Source organism: Fusarium tjaetaba (assembly GCF_013396195.1).
Source record: "Fusarium tjaetaba strain NRRL 66243 chromosome Unknown NRRL66243_c0000019, whole genome shotgun sequence".
NCBI lineage: Eukaryota > Fungi > Ascomycota > Sordariomycetes > Hypocreales > Nectriaceae > Fusarium > Fusarium tjaetaba.
The window spans coordinates 103818-122193 of record NW_023501215.1 but is presented as its reverse complement, the minus strand read 5'-3'; the positions used below and the strand labels follow the sequence as shown (position 1 = coordinate 122193).

At 48.4% G+C, this 18376-nt stretch overlaps 8 protein-coding genes across 8 annotated transcripts; 3 read left to right on the top strand and 5 right to left on the bottom strand.

The window, feature by feature from the left end:
* Positions 1–1820: 1820 nt before the first annotated feature.
* On the bottom strand, positions 1821–3899 carry FTJAE_815 (uncharacterized protein; the record flags this gene model as incomplete). Its single annotated transcript, XM_037354936.1, has 1 exon — positions 1821–3899. One exon carries the CDS (start codon positions 3897–3899, stop codon positions 1821–1823), a length of 2079 nt encoding a protein of 692 aa, XP_037212112.1.
* A 1115-nt stretch (positions 3900–5014) lies between these two features.
* FTJAE_814 (ornithine aminotransferase) lies at positions 5015–6385 on the bottom strand (the record flags this gene model as incomplete). Its single annotated transcript, XM_037354925.1, has 1 exon — positions 5015–6385. One exon carries the CDS (start codon positions 6383–6385, stop codon positions 5015–5017), a length of 1371 nt encoding a protein of 456 aa, XP_037212111.1.
* Positions 6386–7038: 653 nt separating this feature from the next.
* On the bottom strand, positions 7039–8713 carry FTJAE_813 (uncharacterized protein; the record flags this gene model as incomplete). Its single annotated transcript, XM_037354914.1, has 5 exons — positions 7039–7050; positions 7116–7452; positions 7501–8485; positions 8631–8636; positions 8695–8713. The coding sequence occupies 5 exons, from the start codon at positions 8711–8713 to the stop codon at positions 7039–7041; spliced, it is 1359 nt and encodes a 452-aa protein (XP_037212110.1).
* A 766-nt stretch (positions 8714–9479) lies between these two features.
* On the bottom strand, positions 9480–10199 carry FTJAE_812 (phenylacrylic acid decarboxylase; the record flags this gene model as incomplete). Its single annotated transcript, XM_037354903.1, has 1 exon — positions 9480–10199. The coding sequence occupies one exon, from the start codon at positions 10197–10199 to the stop codon at positions 9480–9482; it is 720 nt and encodes a 239-aa protein (XP_037212109.1).
* A 164-nt stretch (positions 10200–10363) lies between these two features.
* FTJAE_811 (uncharacterized protein) lies at positions 10364–12721 on the bottom strand (the record flags this gene model as incomplete). The annotated part of the gene is made up of 5 exons (XM_037354892.1): positions 10364–10395; positions 10574–10659; positions 10718–11563; positions 11633–11864; positions 11926–12721. The coding sequence occupies 5 exons, from the start codon at positions 12719–12721 to the stop codon at positions 10364–10366; spliced, it is 1992 nt and encodes a 663-aa protein (XP_037212108.1).
* A 493-nt stretch (positions 12722–13214) lies between these two features.
* On the top strand, positions 13215–14711 carry FTJAE_810 (3-octaprenyl-4-hydroxybenzoate carboxy-lyase; the record flags this gene model as incomplete). The annotated part of the gene is made up of 1 exon (XM_037354881.1): positions 13215–14711. One exon carries the CDS (start codon positions 13215–13217, stop codon positions 14709–14711), a length of 1497 nt encoding a protein of 498 aa, XP_037212107.1.
* An 863-nt stretch (positions 14712–15574) lies between these two features.
* Positions 15575–16524, top strand: FTJAE_809 (uncharacterized protein; the record flags this gene model as incomplete). The annotated part of the gene is made up of 3 exons (XM_037354870.1): positions 15575–15667; positions 15715–15786; positions 15835–16524. 3 exons carry the CDS (start codon positions 15575–15577, stop codon positions 16522–16524), a joined length of 855 nt encoding a protein of 284 aa, XP_037212106.1.
* Positions 16525–17714: 1190 nt separating this feature from the next.
* FTJAE_808 (uncharacterized protein) lies at positions 17715–18188 on the top strand (the record flags this gene model as incomplete). The annotated part of the gene is made up of 1 exon (XM_037354859.1): positions 17715–18188. One exon carries the CDS (start codon positions 17715–17717, stop codon positions 18186–18188), a length of 474 nt encoding a protein of 157 aa, XP_037212105.1.
* Between the last annotated feature and the right edge of the window lie 188 nt (positions 18189–18376).

The window sequence follows — 18376 nt, the reverse complement described above, 5'->3', positions numbered from 1 at the left end:
CATACCCCTAGACCATAAGCCCGATGAATGATTACATAAGATTTCGTCCCCGCGTCGTCCCATATTCGCCCGCTGAAGAGCGCGGAGTTTGGTGTTGCACGGACTCCGTGGACTGTCCGAAACACTCCCGGAACCCCGACACTCACTGCATGAAACAAAGGGTCCCTTTTGTTTCTAGTTGCTGTGGTTGATGGTAGGGCTGTTCTTCATTGGGTTTGTCGTACTCGTATCGTGCGTGTCTAAGCCTCTTCACTAACGGCCGAGTAACCGACCTCACCATGCTTCCATCGTCTTGCTTTAATTGAACACGAGTTCCTATTCTTGATAAACTTTGAGAGTCGTCAAAGTTATTGGAAAGTATTGTGTCAGTCTGTTGAAGAATGGTCTGGAGTGGTTCGATATGATACGCTGGAACACAAGGCCGCGGGCCGTGGGCGGCTTTTAAGCCAATGCTGCAGCTGCCGAGACATCACTCTGAGGCACAACAGTCAACCCACTCTGTATACACCCTGAGACGTGGGATGCATATGCGGGGAGACAGCCCTCGGTAGGTTAAGAGTTGCTGGCTACGGGACGAAAGAAAACAGGACCCCGATCCTAAAAGACTTAGGTAATATAGCCTAAGCTTAGGATAACTTTCACTGAGTTTATTTTTAACACCCTATACTAAGATTCGCTGTTTTCTCGCCTGGTAGCTGTGGGATATGCAGTCATTCGGAAGTGTTGTCGATCTGCAATGGGTAGACGGATTCATTGTCGCTGAAGGTCATGAGACTCATGACTGACAGCGGAATTGTCCAATCAACTTTCCGGCCAATTGAGTATCCAGACATACCTCTCAAAAGCTTGCTACACTGTGCTGCCCTCAGGGAGCAAGAAAACACCGAACCTTGATATACATAGGGTATTAAAATAAACTTAGCAAAGAGTCCCCTTAGCTTAGACTAAATTTACCTACATATTTTCATCCCGTAGGGTTGAGGTCTTAAGTTTTCTTTCCTCCTTTAGGCTGGAGAGAAACGAACAGATGCAGATGTGTGGACAAGTCAGGTCGGCAGTCTAGGACATGATTCAATAAAGAACGGATGCCCGATGTCTACGAGCAAACAACGGCCGAAAGCCTGTAACTAATAGGTATAAGCCTTGAAAAAGGTCTCGGTGCCATAATCAGAAGCAGAAGTGATCCGGCAGCGGCCCTATAGAGGACGTGGTGGCTGTTGACCGTTACACGGGACTCGACAAATGGCCGCCACCAGTGGACACTCGCTATGAGCATATTGACAGTTATCCTCAACAATGGGAAGCGTCAATACAGCCTCGGCGCTCTCACACAGTAAGGAACAGCTATAAAAAGCCGATTTCGATCCTTGTATTTTGGTTCTGCATCTCAAATCAATCGCACGGGTCAGATTAAACAGCCCGCCCACCCCATTCTTACAGTAAGTCCAAATTGGTACGGAGTAGTGAAGTTCGAGCTAATGTACTAACAGCAGCGAATATGTCTGTTGTATTTTAGAGAGTCAAGTCAATCTGACTCGTGGAGAACTTTTGCATGGTCTTCGACTTATGTCTGCTGTTAAGACTCCCATCAGCGCCATGTATCGGTGCTGTTCGCCGATCGGTGACCCTCCAGAACGCCGCCCATATAGACACTATTACAGGTCAATTCGATCTTGGGCGACTAGTGTTCTTCTCTGTGACCAAAGCAAGTATAGTAACCATCGTGTGTTCCAGTCATCCTTCGTCTAAGTTCTCTCTGCTGGTTTAAGCTCTCAGCTACAAGCCTCAACTGCAAGTAACACATCCGTCGTCCTTCGTCCTTACTGCTGCACATTTCCTTCGACCCCAAAACTTCTCACACTCCTACCAGCTTCTTCATGAACAAGTCCGTACCCAATCTTGACACCGCCTCCTTGCCGAGCCCTCAGTACATCAAGATTCGACGCCCGCGAAGCCTCTATTATCGAGGACGGCTTCATATCGCGCATAGCGCCCTCCTCAAGATAAGCCTGCAACCCCAATAACACGCCAATGCCCGCCAGAAATATACTTGCCGCATATACGCTAAGAAGCTGGGCCATGCTATAGCGAAAGAAAGTAGCTATCCTTTGACGTTGGCAGGGATAGGCGGTTGAAGGATCTCCTTTGGCAACACCAGACGGTTTCCCATTCGCCGCCCACGAGACTACATTGAAGGAACGGTCTGAAAAGATCGAAATGAGGATGTCCTCATAAAAGTTTCGGATTTCTTGATCAAGGTTCTTGACGGGGAGGTAATTAACCTGCGTGAGCAACCGCGTAGACAAAACCTCGGAATTTACATTGTAATTCGGCATTGTGGTAGTCCCGTTGAGCCATTGCCTCAACCTAAAGCCGATGGAATGGTAGGCAGCTACTCGGCGGTATCTTTTGACGTCCGTAGGGAATACGTAGTTTCTGTCAGGGACGGCCTGTGTTCGGTCTTTCAACCTCTTGTCGGGGTCTTTCTCCGATATGTAAGTCGTATCAATCACCCTTCTTAGGTATTCGCGTTTCTTAATGTCAACAAATTGTGAACCGCCTGTGTAATTGAATTGGGCAGTATAGTTGACTTCGTAATGCTCGCACCCGATGATAACGGGCGTATATGCCTTGATGTATTCCTCTGTGCCTGGCATATCTGGCTGAGGGACAGAAAGGTCATCCACCGTTGCATAGCCAATCCACATGATAGGCTCCGTTCTGAAGGCTCCAAAGTTTTTCGGATACGGAGGATGTGCCTTCGGCCTACCCCCAGGATAAGATACCATTTGGGGGTTGTCATACTCGCGGTCGTTGACGGCGTAGTATGTCAGGTTTCCTAATGGCGCCAACACAGATGTGTTGAATGGTGCTGCAGCATTCCCAAGCTTCTTGACTTCAGAATTTACTCCAGATGCTAGCTTCTCACACTTATAGCCAGGAGTAACAAAGTTGATGACATAGGAACAGTTCCATCCCTCTCCACAGATCTCAAACGCCGACTCCTTGCGAACTATGGCCTCGCCCATCAGCATCGATTTCGTAGCAACGAAGTTGTCGACCTGCCTGCTAGGGTAGGTGTAATAGTCAAAGTATTCCCCCTTGAAGTCACTCACACTGTAGTCAAAAGTTGAATTCCATAAAGACATGGACATCAGAAACTGGTCATCGATTTTCTGGGGATTCCGCCAATATACCTTCTCCTCGTTTTCAAAGTTCAAGGTCCGGATAGATGTGCATGTCGTAGTTTCTTCAAGGACACCGACAGAAACCGACAAAGTCTCAGAAGTCAATACAACCACAAGAGGAGTGACCCAGCAGTAAAGCGCAAGGAGAGTGCCAATCTTTGCTTTACGAATAGAGCCCCAGGTGAAAAGGGAGAAGATATCCGAGTTGGCGGTGAATATCGAGTCGATAGTCTCAACCCGGGCTGTTTTATTTCGGACCACTCTCCAGGCTCTTTGGTGAAACGCAATAGTAACAGCCGTACCAAGACTAGCTTTGGCACAGAATGCAACGATAGTCCCGTACCGTAACATCAGAGACTGGTTGACAGCCTCTTTCCCATTAAGGCGGAGGTAGAACAGGTGATGACCAACAGCGAACACAGTGCCAACAAGGACCAAAAGAAACATATTCCAAGGCTTATGTCTGTAAACCTGCCAAACATTCCAGAAGTCGTCGCTGCGGCGCTTCATGAAGGCAAGGCCAGGGAACTTTATGCCATGCTTTACAGGCTTAGCTTCATCACGAGCTAAATAAGAGCTCTGAGACGTCTGAGCTTCACGGCGTTCGTCCGGGCGCAGAAGCATAATGTCGTCGGTAGCGGCGATCGACCGTTCGTCTCGTTCACGATCGGTCTCGATGTGAGAAGGCGGAGACCTTGGTGATGAGAACATTTCGTAGAGGACACAAGAGGCAGTGTGTAGTGGAGGAGGTCGAATGATCTACAGAAGCACATGGGTTGGAATTTATTGGAAGAGCCAAGTTTCATTTCTTTTCACAGCCTTGTTTTGAGAAGCAGGCTATTGGCAAATATGCAGCTTATGGCAGGCTTCGCGCTGTGGCTGTAGAGAGCACTGACATCTCCGCCAATTAATAACGCCTCTTCGCTTTAAATAGAATGCCACAACCTAGTAGTGAGACAGCAGCCTCCATGCCTTGAGCCCGCGACCATACTTCTTCCATTGTGCTTGAAACTCCCTTGTCTGGAGAAACCAGACTGCCTACCCTTCTACCCATAGTAACAAATGTGATCGACGACAAGATACAGTAATAATAGTCTTCTGTACGGGCAATGCGATGTACGGATGAATAATAGCAAAGTGCAGCACTTGCAGCCTTAACCCCCCGTATTTCCAGTTTCATGTCTCACCCTCTCGAGTGGCTGCTTACGCCAAGCAACGGGCATGATATGACTAACAGAAACAACCAAACTACCTACGTTCACTGTTAATAGGATTAAGCTCGTGGAATACTTCTTGCTCTTGATATCGTTTACACTCACACTTATGGAATTCCAGCGAAACACATCTATGATTTCCTCTGGATCCAGGCTAAACTTGGAGGTGAGAACATGCTGTAAGTCACCAATCGAGCCCACAATTGAGATTGTAAATGTGGCGGACAACCTTGATTCAGCTGGTGGAGAGAGGAGAGGAAAGAAGCCAACCAGGAGGATATAAAGATACCCTCCCACGCCTTGTTGTCTCAAATGGGCTACCATGGTGAGGGGAGACCGCAAGAAAACTTAGGATCTTAACTATAAGCGATCAAAGTATTCAGATAAATTCAACCTAATTATGGGCACCTTTTCCTAAGTTTATTTTGGCCACCTCAAGAGTCGGGTTTTCTTACTTCCCAAGGCATGGGAGGAAGTTGGGAATAGCCTCCGATATATAAATGAACATGACGACTATTAGAGGCCAGACAGTAAGGACCAAAAAATGTTCAGTCTTTGGATGACTGCAGAACTCTTATATACAAATGTCTATAATCTTGGATTCTGTGTAACTCAGCTAAGACTAGCAGCCACGTCATCATAAGCCCTCTTCAGCGACACAAGCAGCTCATCCATCTCATCCTCCGTAATCGTCAACGGCGGCGAAACAATAACATGATCGCCCACTTTCCCATCCGCAGTCCCAGAACCAGGATACACAGCCAAACCCAACTGAAAAGCCTTCTCCTGAACCTTAACGCCAAACTTGATATTGCTATCAAAAGGCGTCTTGGTCTTCTTATCCTTGACAAACTCAATGCCCCAAAACAACCCCCTACCTCTAATATTTCCAACAAACTCCAGATCCTGGAAGATTTCGACAAGGGACTTGTGTAATCGTGCTCCGAGGGTAGCAGCGCGCGAAACCAAGTTATCTCGACGGATGATCTTCTGAATCGCTAATGCAGCTGCGCAACTCACGGGGTGAGCTTGATATGTATGTCCATGGTTGAAACTCGCTGTTCCCTTCTTCAACGTCTCAATGATCTTTCTGTGCACCAAAGTCGCGGCGATAGGAGCGTATCCGCCTCCAAGGCCCTTGCCCGTGGTGACGATATCAGGACGAACATCGCCGTCTTGCTCAAAGGCAAAGAATGTTCCACACCGCCCGACGCCGCACATGACTTCGTCGAGGATAAGGAGAATACCGTACTTTCGACAGACTTTTCCAACACCTTCGAAGTATCCGGCTGGAGGAGAGATGCAGCCTGCTGTTGCGCCGCCAACTGTCTCTGCAACGAAGGCCATGATGGTGTCAGGACCAACAGCCTGGAACTCTGCTTCAAGCTCATCGACCAGTCTCTGAGCGTACTCTTGTTCCGTTTCGTCGTCTTTTCGAACTCGGTATTCATACGCTGGACTAACGTAGCTCACATTATCCAGAAGAATGGCACCCTCATACGGCGCCCTCCTCGCCACAAAACTACCCACGCTCATAGCGCCAATCGTATTCCCATGATAAGCCTGCCTTCTCGAAACAAACTTGGTTCGCTGCGGCTGTCCATTCTCAACATGATACTGCCTCGCAAGCTTCATCGCCGAATCCATAGCTTCACTCCCAGAACCAACAAAGTACGCCCTCGTCAAGTCAAAAGGCTCTCCTTCTAGGATATAGTTTGCGAGATCCTCTGCACTATTGGTTGTGTAGGCCATGGTGTGCACGTATGAAACACTTGACATCTGCTCGACCATTGCGTCGCGGACTTCAGTGTTTCCGTGGCCGATGATGGCGACTGCAGCGCCTGCACAGCCATCGAGGATTTTACGGTCGGATGACAGGGTGATCCAGACGCCTGATGCGGATGTTACGGTTTCTGGGCGGGTGAGGAGGGAGCGGTGCATGAGATGGGGCTCTGAGGCCGACGAGAGTTGAAGGTCACCCATTGTGTCAGGTAAGATAAGTAGCTATCCTTTAGTAGATGGTCGCTCAGATGAAGAGATGGGAAAAATATCTTGGGTAGAGGATTGGGTGAGTTTATAAAAGAGAGAACGATGTTCCGTCGGTTCTTATCATGTTGCAGGTGGAGCTGAAGCCACTCGGCTTAGAAAAGGCGATTCGGGTCTGGATACTGTTTTCGGGTTTCGAGGGTATGCGAACGAATGAGACAACAGCTTTCAAGACTGCAACTATCTTCTCACCAAGATACGCGATAGGCTTATTTCAAGAGCATACTGACTTCTATGATTAATTGGAAATAGATCAATGATTCTAAGCTACGTTATCGTCACCCATATTATCCATACTCGTTGACAAAAGATGGGGATCATCACAGAATGACAGTAATCTCCACCAATCCTCACCTACAAACTCGCTCCCACTCGTCTCCTCCAGAAATCCAAGGCCATCTGTATCTACGCCATGCTCAGCATCACCTGCCACCAACTGATGCAACTTCGACCCATCATCCGCCGAAACCAACCCCGCAGGTCTATCAAACGTCTGTCTCGGCATCCCCTGCAACGGCGCAAGATGAATAGAATCCTCCAACTCGGGATAATCATACCTCGACCTCTTAACCCTCCGCCCCTCACTAACCCTAGTCATAATACTCTTCGCCGTATTCAAAACATCAATCCACTCCTCCGCCAATCTCCAAACCTTGCCTATTCTTACTAAAACAGCCATAGTCCTTTCAGCTTGGGCATCTGCGTCTGCGGTTTGACTTGGCGTGAAGCCCATGAAGTTGGGAAAGGCTGCGCCGTATATACTCCAAAGAGTAGAGGAGAAGGCGCACAGGCCGGAGAATGGGGTGCGGAGGGGACAGCCGACGTGTTCGAGATCGGAGAGGAGAGAGGATATTTGGGATGCTGCGTCGTAGAGATCGAAGACGTTTTGGAGCCAGAATGAATCAGGGCCTCGGGCTTTGAGGAGCGGTGGTTCGATGGGACCGCGGGGTTTGACTTCGTCTACTGGGCTGAAGGGGATGAATTCTCGGCAGAGAAAGAGTAAACTACTACTGATGAGTATTGTACCTCAAGTTGGGGATGAAAAGACTTACCTGACGTAGTAGACCAAGTTGATGTATCCAAACCTCTCAGCCTGTCCTCGCTGGGCATGCACCGATACCTTTGTAGCAGGATACTTCATCAACGCATCCTGAGAATCCCACCACTTGATCAGGTCCTGTTTCATCTTACTCCAGTCCGAAGTCTCGTTGAACGGGCACTGCTCTGGTTCCGTCATACCAGGCTGTCTTCTCCCGCCTTCAGCGATCCACGTGTGAACTCTCGACCAGATACGCAAACCTCGAATGAGAAGAACAAGATGATCATCAGGCCCGTAGACCTTCAAACTGTCATCTATAGGTGCTGCTTGAGGACTCTGCCCAAAGAGGAATTGGGTGTCGTTTACTGGTAGCGAGAAATGCATGTCTCCATCAGAGAACATAGCCTGCCGTCTCTTGCCGCAACTCAACAGTCTGTCCATCTTGAAGCACGTCCATAAGGTTCTCTTTTCAAGCTCTGACAGAGTTTCTCTCTTGCCACAGCTCGCGAAACCAGTGCTGAGTAGGCCCTGTGCCATTCTCGTTGCGATACCACAATGCATCCAAGCATTGAAACCATCTCCATCTCCCCAGTTGCAGAGCGATAGTATGAGGAAGGTCTGAATGAGAGCGAGGCTTGGACCACTTGTCACCCTCTTCTGCATCTCGTTCGCTATAAAGAGGATGTTCTTGTTGTTAATATTTGCGGTGTAAGATCCCGAGTATCGATGTGACACTGCAACAATAACGAGGAGTCGAAGCTTCTGGACTACACTGAGTTCATCTTGTCGATACTCAAGATCATCTGGATGAAGAAATCCAAACTCAGGAAACTGAGCCCGGAACAAGTTAATAGCACTTATGACTTGCGCTCGCGACGTCTGTTCAAAGACTTGATTGACATCTTGCCAAACATCACCTGAGACATCTGTTTGCCTCTGATCAACACTCAAGCGCTGTCTCTTAGCAGGTCTTTTAGACCCTACGCTCTGACCCAGCACTGGGCCACTCAACACACAAGTCTCAGTGCAACCACTCTTTATGCAGCCTGCACAAGGGGGCTGGTCATTATGTCTACATTTGACTTTCGATCTTCTATTGGCAGTGGTCAGGCGCAGTCCTAGGTCTTAGAAGGGCGGTATTACCTGCATCTACAACCATGTTAGTTCTATACATATGGGTATTAAAGATGCGGTAGTTACCTCTCACACGCAATTGTCGTTCTCATCGTTTCTGTTTCCGATTTCGCGTTTCAATTGATATGAGTCTGGGATGATTCAGGCGGGGCTTCGGGTTTGCTTTTCGTGAGGATGGTTTTCGGGTCTAAAGCCGATTCGGGTTTGGCCCACGAAACCTCAGGCACGTGCCATAGGGATACGCGTATAAATGGAATTGTAGCGAACTTATCTGTAAATGGAGTCATTGTTAGTTACATGTACTTAGTCTCCGCTCTATAGAATTCAACATAGCATATCCCCTTATGATATCCCTATAGACAGGCAAAATCAAGCTTTATTTAATGTGGACCAATTATAGCTCTTGCACCCCGAGCCTACTATTACCAACCTGCTGAAATGGCTCTGCAGCTGTATAACCCCTGGCCTGATATTCAGTATGCCTGATAACATGATGATGCCTTGACCTCGGTCAGATCGACAGGACTACCTCGGAATCCTTCGATAACGAGGGGTCTTTACTCACTGACTCGGTTGACTTCCTGCAGGGGCTTCCCTATGTAAGCGCTTGACTACTTACACTAAAGGGCGTACCGAGCTTATCACCTCAGCGTTTAATCTGGGGTATACAACTCGAGATACTCTCCTCAATGATGAGTTTGATGAGATACTAACACGGGGTCAACCTAAATGTCCTACTAGGCCGTAAGCTCAAGCTTGATATCCACTGATATCCGTGAGATCTATTTCCATTGTGTTACGAAGTATCTCGCTAGCTGCAAGACATGAACAAATCCTGTGTGTGATACTACTCTTAGATCATGTCGCCCTTTTCCATCCTTCCCATCGTTCGAAGTCATCCGTATCGAGGTCAAATAAATCCAACACGCGCCCGACGGTCTGGTCCGTAAGGCCCTCTATACTAGCCGCCTTGATATAATAAGCAGGCACCGGCGGGAAAATGATCGCTCCGCTTTGTGTGACAGATAACATGTTCCGTAAATGGATGTCACTCAAGGGAGTCTCCCTCGCCACGAGTACCAGCTTCCTCCGCTCCTTCAGCATAACGTCTGCAGTCCGAGAGATCAAGTCATCGCAGTATCCGGAGCTAATCGCAGATAATGTCTTCATTGAGCAAGGCACCACGATCATGCCGTCTGTCTTGAAAGAGCCGCTCGACACTGGGGCTGCCATATCGTTGATGCTGTGGGTGTAATCTGCAAGGGCACGCACGTTCTTTGGCGAGTAGTCTGTTTCGTATTTTATGGTTGCCTCGGCCCATTTGCTGATAATGAGGTGGCTCTCGATATTTAGCCGCCGCAGTGCGATGAGTATCTTGATTCCGAGGATTGCGCCAGTGGCACCAGTTATTCCCACTACAATCCTTTTTCGACGCGAATGAGGGTTCAGTGATGTTGATAAGTTGGTGCAAGTGTGTTCGGCAGTGTCGGAAGCTCCTTGAGATCCATTGGTGGGCTTGTCTTTCTGAGATTGATCATTTCCTGCTTCAGGAGCACTGCCATTGGGTGACGTGAACATTGCAGCAAGTTTCGGGGTGGGTAGATCACAATTCACGCGGTTTGCACAAGGAAGATGCAAAAGTATGGCAAGAACTGTTATTGAGAAAACCACTAGGTAGGTGCCTGGAGATTTATATGACTACGTATATCTCTCCCTCGACTATGCATTTGTATAGTGAGTCTCTAGGCAAAGACGAGTGTCTTCAGGCGCTTAACTAATGTAGTTAGTTACTACGGAGCTCATGTTGATCGCCCGAGGCGCCGAGCCTCCGAGATGCCGACATGTCCGCCCTGACTATAGCCAGACCGCGTCATTGGTGTTCAATAAAGTGCACCTGTTGGAGGGATCTCAGTTATAACACTTTAGATTATACGCGTCCCATAAATTCTAACCTCTCATAATAAAGTCTAGGTAGTTCGTGGGAGACGCGTCCATGGTTGGCAACTCCATATTTGTCGCTCCAGGGTCATAAGGAACGCTGGACACCGAGGTCAGCAGTTTTCTTTCGATTCTAACTTGTGGACGTTCTGGTTTACCTCGGATGAAAATCATTGATTGCATACTCAGCGAAAGGGTCCCAAGCATCAATGATACCAGGTATGAACCCAGATTGTCCCACGAGGTCCGCGTTATTCCAGCCCTGCATAGCGTTATAGTCAACTTGCAACCCGGACTCATCAGCAGTAAACGCATCCTTGAGAGTCACCAGTGCGTGGATATGCCTAGGCGACAACCACTGGGTGTTCCCATCCGCAGATGCTGGGTCATTAAATTCCGGAGACGAGAATGCCTCAATCACCTTCTCCCTCAGATACCGACACTCAGGCTTCACCCTCGTCTCTTCCCATATGCACAGAAGTAGCACGGAACTCAATGCCGTGTGCACCATCGACCAGCTCCGCAGTGGCACCGCACTTACTGCCCTGAACTCGAGGAACGTCTTGGTAGCTTCAACGAGGTTATCTTCAGCACGCCTACGGATACGCAGCTGCTGTTCCGGCAGTGCTATTGTCGATGAGCGATTGGCATTTCGAATCTCTGGTCGACACAGAAACGTGATCAAGAAGCACTTGTGCATCTTTAATGCTAGATGCTGGAGGTGTTCCAGACTCGATTTGCATCGATCGGGGTCTTGTAAATAGGGTTTCGTCTTGCGGTGCAGCGAGTCAAGCTGCTCGAGCATATCTATTGTAGCGCTGGCAACATAACATGAATCGTTATTCAGCACTGTCGTGGAAATTGGGCAGATTGCACGCATGAAGCCGTGATATGTAAGTTCCAAGTCTTGGGAGGTCAAATCCTGCTCGGGCGTATTTATCATTGTTAATGGACGCCGTACGTGGCACATACTAAGCAGAGTGTCCTGCCAAATGATGTTTGACCTGTGAATAATAGAAGATCAGAAATGAATACATAATACAATGAGGTCAAGTAAGAGCGGGAAAGCATACCAACAAGTCTTCGCTTGAATCTTGACTATTTCTGGGATGTTCGTCCTACTCCCTCGGGCGTGGTAGTGCAGAGTTTGAGCTAGGCGAGCGGTGGTACCAAGCCACGCCCAAGCTGCATCAGATTGTCCCGTGTTTTGAAGCATGTTACCCAAGACCAACATTGTCTGAACAACTTCCAAGGTTGGGCGGAACAAGAAGTTTGCCAGCCGTAACGCCTGGAAAGACTTTCGCGCTGATAGATAGTTTTGTATCAGCACTCCTTGCACCACGGCTATAATCGCTTGACAACATACCAAGGTCATAACAGACGCGAGATCTCTCAGATCCAGTGAGATCAGAGAAATGTGCGGCAGAGGATAGGACGGCAAGAATCAAGCTGATTAGGCCGATTGCTCTCTCTTTACCCCAATCATCTGAAATAGGTGTAGATTTAAATTCGCCCGCAGTGTAGGCTCGTAAGTAGCCATACATGTCCAACTCGAACTTGTCCATATCAACGAGTAGAGGGTTGAAAGGAAACACGCGCATTTGAAAGATGGGGAACAAGGACAAGATCTCATGGCGATGTGGAAGTATCTTTAGCAGCTCACACCAACGTTCAGTCGGTGATGCAAGGTCCATAAACGGATACGACGTGAGACTGTTTTGCAGCCCTAAAACATACCCTACATCTCGTGCCAGTTCTTCTGCATCAGCCTGCTTCTGAGCCCTTTCTCCAGCGATGGATGTAATTGAATATTCTTGTGACGGGCTCGATCGACGATTGTTCCCCTCAAGATGGATCGGGTGAGGAGCTCTCGATACACCTGGATCACTTTCTAGTCTCGTAGGTGTTCCTGCGTTATGCGAACTTGCTGTGAGTCTAGAAGGCCTAGGAGCTTCGTACACACAGATCTCAGTATGTCCACGTTTCTGGCAGGTTGCGCAAGGCGTCTGGCTATCGCACCGAACCTTGCGACGCTTGCATGGAACACAGGACCTAGACTCATGCCGTTTGCGCCTCTGGCTCAGGACGCGATCAATCTCTGCGCTGCACACATTCGGAGTTTCGGCGGATGCCTGCTGCTGATGAGGTACCGTCGCGTCCATCGTGGTGCTTCCGTCTGCAACGGATGATTGAGATCAGAAAGCGAAAGTGTTCGGGAGGTTTGTTCATCGGTGAACACGTAAGTGGGATAAGGACCGAGGTTCCGAGAGCTCTAGACTAACCAGTTGTTGCTATGTACAGAGGAGATCTTGGAAGTATTGTGGGGTTACTAGCGCTGGTAGTGCTTTGCTTCCTCGCTCTGTCGATTTGCTAACTATTACTGAATCGCGATAGTGTAGTGACTATCTACACTAGTAAGCGACTGGGGCCGATCACGACCGACCCTCCGAGATGCTCGGCGCCTCGATATTCTTGATAGGGATAAACAAGTTTGATGATGTCTGACTTGGATATGTCTGCTTGGATCCCCTCAGGGCATATATAGAGTCATAGTTCTTCCCGAAAGTGATGAATCTGTGCTTCATTGTGCAGTAAAATAAGGAATTGATACAATTACACCTAGAAAAGTCAACAACTCCCATCTCATCATCTACAATGGATCACTCCTTCCGCGCTTTCGTTGAGCAGCTCAAAGCAGACAACGACCTTGTCGAGATCAACGATGAGGTCGATCCTTATCTCGAGGCAGCAGCTATAACGAGGCTGGTGTGCGAGACCAATGATAAAGCTCCGCTCTTCAACAATGTCAAGGGTCACAACGATAAAGGGCTCTGGAGAATCCTTGGTGCGCCTGGGTCTCTTCGACGTTCAAAGGAAGACCGATATGGTCGCCTTGCTCGCCACCTTGCACTTCCTCCAACGGCAAGCATGAAGCAAATCATGGACAAGATGCTTTCTGCGAGTGAGCTGCCACCCATCGCACCACGAATCGTTGCAGATGGACCTACCAAGGAAAATTCTCTGGTTGGAGACGAAATCGACCTTACACGTCTTCCAGCGCCGATGATCCATCAAGAAGACGGAGGAAAATATATCCAGACTTATGGCATGCATGTACTGCAGAGCCCTGATGGGACGTGGACGAATTGGTCCATCTCCCGGGCTATGGTATATGATCGCAACCATTTAACCGGCCAAGTCGTTCAACCACAGCATATTTGGCAAATATTTGAGATGTGGAAGAAAGAGGGGAAGGATGTTCCGTGGGCACTGTGCTTCGGCGTACCCCCAGCTGCCATCATGGCTTCATCGATGCCGATCCCCGATGGCGTCAGCGAGGCAGACTACGTCGGGGCAGTGACCGGCCGTCCATTGGAGCTAGTGAAATGCGACACAAACGACCTATACGTTCCGGCAAACACTGAGATTGTGTTCGAGGGTATCATATCTACTACTGAAGTCGTGGACGAGGGCCCGTACGGTGAAATGCACGGGTATGTATTCCCAGGAGTGAAACGCAAGTACCCACTCTACACAGTGAACAAGATCACCTACCGCAACAACCCGATTCTGCCCATGTCTGTCACGGGACGCCTCACCGATGAGACTCATACCCTGTGCGGAGCCCTCGCAGCCGCCGAGATACGCAAGATATGTCAGAACGCTGGGCTGCCCATCACAGACGCCTTCTGCACGTTCGAATCCATGGTCACCTGGGTAGCGCTCAAGGTTGACACTCTGAAGCTCAGCCACTTAAAGTGGACACCCAAGGACTTTCAGAAAAAGGTTGGAGATGCTGTGTTTCATGAGAAAGCCGGCTTTACTATTCACCGTCTTATCCTTGTTGGTGAGGACATTGACATATACGCCGGCGAAGATGTCATGTGGGCGTTTTCAACCCGCTGTCGGCCTTTTGACGACGAGACATTCTTTCATGATGTGAGAGGGTTCCCGCTGATTCCGTATATGGGACATGGAACGGGATCCCCGGTTCAAGGAGGAAAGGTTGTGTCGGATGCGCTAATGCCTTGTGAATACGCGACTGGAAAGAGTGATTGGCAGACTGCAGATTTCAAGAATTCATATCCGAATGAGGTTAAAGATGGGGTGCGTAGCAAGTGGACGTCCCTTGGATTTTCGAGTTTGGGTTAGGCAGCAGGAATTTAAAAATAACGCCTGATGGTGTATTGTTTGTTATTGGCTTCGCAGACCTCTTCCCCAGTGATACGGCCAATGGTCTTGGAACACCGCCACATTGTCCCATCTGATGCTAAGAATTCCTCGAATCTCCACTGTCAAGGAATTTGAAAGAGACCAAAGGCGTCGGTAGGACGGCATCTCAGCCTTAAAATTCTTGGCGTTCTAATTGGTTTCTTCGTAACTCACGGTTAATCGGCTTACAACAAAACTCTTGAAACGCCAAGACGAAACAAAGAATGGTTCCATCCAAAGTGTAAAGGCCGTCAGGGGTCGCCCCGTCATCTGAAACGCTTTTGGCAGATGGGCCCAGATTGTCGGCTTCCGGCCGGGATCCGAGTTTCATGATTGGCCGTTCTAGCCGCACACTTGTCTTTTACTAAGAGACATGCACTCTGGTGATACTGTCACTCGTATAGATCGGTTAATTCGGATCTCGACTATGAGGAACTTGGAAGTACGGCATCGTTTGCAGAAACTTCAAAACATGTCAAGTCTGATGTTGTCGCTTATGTTTGACTATTGTGGAAAAATACGAGAGAAGCTGCTCCAACGGCATGGCATCTGGGCAAATAAGTATTAGTGTCTATGGAAATAGTCGAGATGAGAGCTATATAACGCTTGGCATGTCTACCATAAATCGTTCTCATCAACCAAGTCAACTCACTTCTATTCTTTATTCACTTGAGCTTTGCTTGACGCAACACCTTCAAGTTTCTCTAATATTACTAGGCTAGTCCTACTCAATCTGCATTAATCATCTCTTTACCTGCTGGTCAGAACTCATTCACCTCTTTGATATCTTTTTATCCTTCAAGATGCATTTCTCCAACGTTATCATCTCTACTCTTGCCGCTCAGGCCCTCGCCCAAGACAACCGTGTCCCACGCGCTCGCCTTGGACAAGTTGCTGTAAGCGACCCTTTACAATATTTCCAGGATCAAGCTAATAGCGCAAGGCCCTGGTGGCTGCTGCCGCTCTTCCAGCCAGAGCCCTCCCCGTCTTTGATGCCGCCCTTGAGACGCGAGATGTAAGTTCCTCAACAATTCTCTACCAATTCATCAATTAACAAGGAAAGCTCCACCATGATGGTGTCAAGGCCAAGCGAGACGATGAAGACGAAGACGAAGACGAGGAGCCCATTCAGGGTCTTGTCGCCCGCCATCACCAAGCAGCCCACGGCAAGGCTGCTGCCAAGGCTACCAATCACCACCACAAGAATGGCAAGCGAGACGAAATCGCTGAGGGGCTTGAGACCCGAGACGTGGATGAAGATGACGAAGAAGACGCTCATGAGCTTACTACCAGGGATGTCGAGGATGACACCGAAGAGGAGGGTGGCGAGCTTGTAGCCCGGGCAAAGAAGGGAAAGAAAGGCAAGAAGGGTAAGAAGGGAAAGAAGGGCAAGAAGGGTAAGAAGGGAAAGAAGGGTGGAAAGAAGGGTAAGAAGGCTGGCAAGAAGACTGGTAACAACGCCAACAAGAATGCCAACGCTGGTACTACCAACGGAGCAGCCAAGACTGGTACCAACACCAACACCAACACTGGTACTAACAACGCCAACACTGGTACTGCCAATGGAGCGGCTAAGACTGGTACCAACACCAACACCAATACTGGAACCAACAACAATGCCAACACCGGTACCACCGCCAACAAGAACACCAACACCAACACTGGTGCTACCAGCGGAACAGCTAAAACTGGTACCAACGCCAATACAAACACCAACAGCAACACCCAAGCCAAGACTGGTACTACCGCTTAAGTGTACATCCGAGACCAGGCAAGGATAGGGCAATAACCACCAGTAGCCTGGGGCTGTTAGTCTTAAGTTACTCCGGATACAAACTGTTACCTAGGAAGCATCCGCAAGGAGAGATTCACCCACCTTACCCCGAGAGCTTGACCTCTATAGTTAGTTAGCGCAGGTAGCTAATACAACACCATTCACTTCGTGTCTAGCTGAGATAAACTAAGCTCAAAACTGTTAATCGATGGCGGCGTAGTCGCTGATTATCGTGAAATATTCTGTCAATTTTTGACGCTCTGTCGTGCTTTAACTTTGGCAGCATGTCTGTGCTCTTCGGTATCATAGCCAAGAAGGGTAGGACAGGAATGATGGGCAACTTTAAAAGCAAGTTCATAAACATCTGCAAGACCCGATTTGAGACCCAGGCCTACCATGGGTGGAAATGAATGCACCGCTTCAAGAGTCTATGCATATTCGTTGACAGATAAAATTTAAAGTTGCGTTCTAAGCCTCTATTGGCATTGCACGTCATGAGACAGCTCTTTCCGTCCGATTAGCGCCCCAACTTTATTTAAACATGGACCAAAGAACCTCTCCGATAATGGACGGATAGCTATTTGGACTATCTATTGGTCTCCGGGCTTAGCGCCGAATATGCATCTGACCCAGTCGTTCCCAAAAGGTCAGGGCTGAGAAATGCCAAGTGCCAGTGGCCTTAGAGCATGAAGGAAGCTGAAATAACTCGTTCAGATACTGACCTGTAATAATCGGGATACTCTTCTGTTTTTAAAAAAGTAAAAAGATCAGTGGCATGAGTTTAAATGCTGTATATGCTTCTTTTGCCAAGTTATTGGTTAGATTCGTATCTGATGGCTTGGGTCACATGTTGAACAACGTCATGAGAATACCTAACATGTATGTGTTAGTATTCTTCAATGAGTTATCTGTAAGAAAGGCTTAAAAAGATTCTCTGTATATAAGTTTCACTTAATTCCTCTATTGAAGACCCAGTGCCTTCTCTATCTGCTACATCTCCCAAGACTTCAGCTATTACAGTCCAACGCTTTTAAATCACGATTCACACTCTACTACGGCCCTACAGTACAAGTCAGTTGACCTTGCATAGCCTTCAAAAGAGTCAAAAGCAGCTAACTCCTACAGGCCTTGACTTTATAGTCCACAATACTCCAAGTGCCCAGATCATCATGAATGCATTCTCGTATCGGAAGTGCGTTGGCCTCCTTGCCATTCTGAGTCTTGTCCAAGCTCAAGAGCCGCTTTACTCTCAGGAGATATTTTATCTCGAATGCGGAGGTCCTAACGTGACAATTCCCTACTGTCTCCAATGCGATGGATGTAGGATGGAATGCGGTGGCCCTAATGTGGTAGTTCCGTGGTGTCTTCCATGTCAGGATGAGTGCGTTTGGCCCCCAGGGGGACCAGGAACCGTTCCGCGAAAGCATCTAGGAGAGGATGGAAAACCATTCATCGTGGGCCAGTGGCAACTCGACACTGCTCTAATTGAGTCTACGGATAAGGAGATGGTTTGGGCAGGCGAGGTCAAATGGAATGTGGCCCCGAAGAAGGAGATGGAGAACTCGGCCGCCTTGTGCTGGGGAGTCAAAGCCGAGGATGGTAGTGGCAAGTTGACATATCAATGTGTGAATGCAGGACTGTAATGAAGGTCGGCGGAACTGTAGCTAAGATATGTAGCAAGTGGAAGAATGAGACTGTATGTCTATTTCCTATGCCAATTATTGTCGGAATCACTGATGTTATCAACCTGGCAAGAGATGTTATAGTGACTGTAAGTCTGGACTGCGTCAAAGCAAGAAGCGACGCTCTTTTCTGAATATCCACGAGCTAC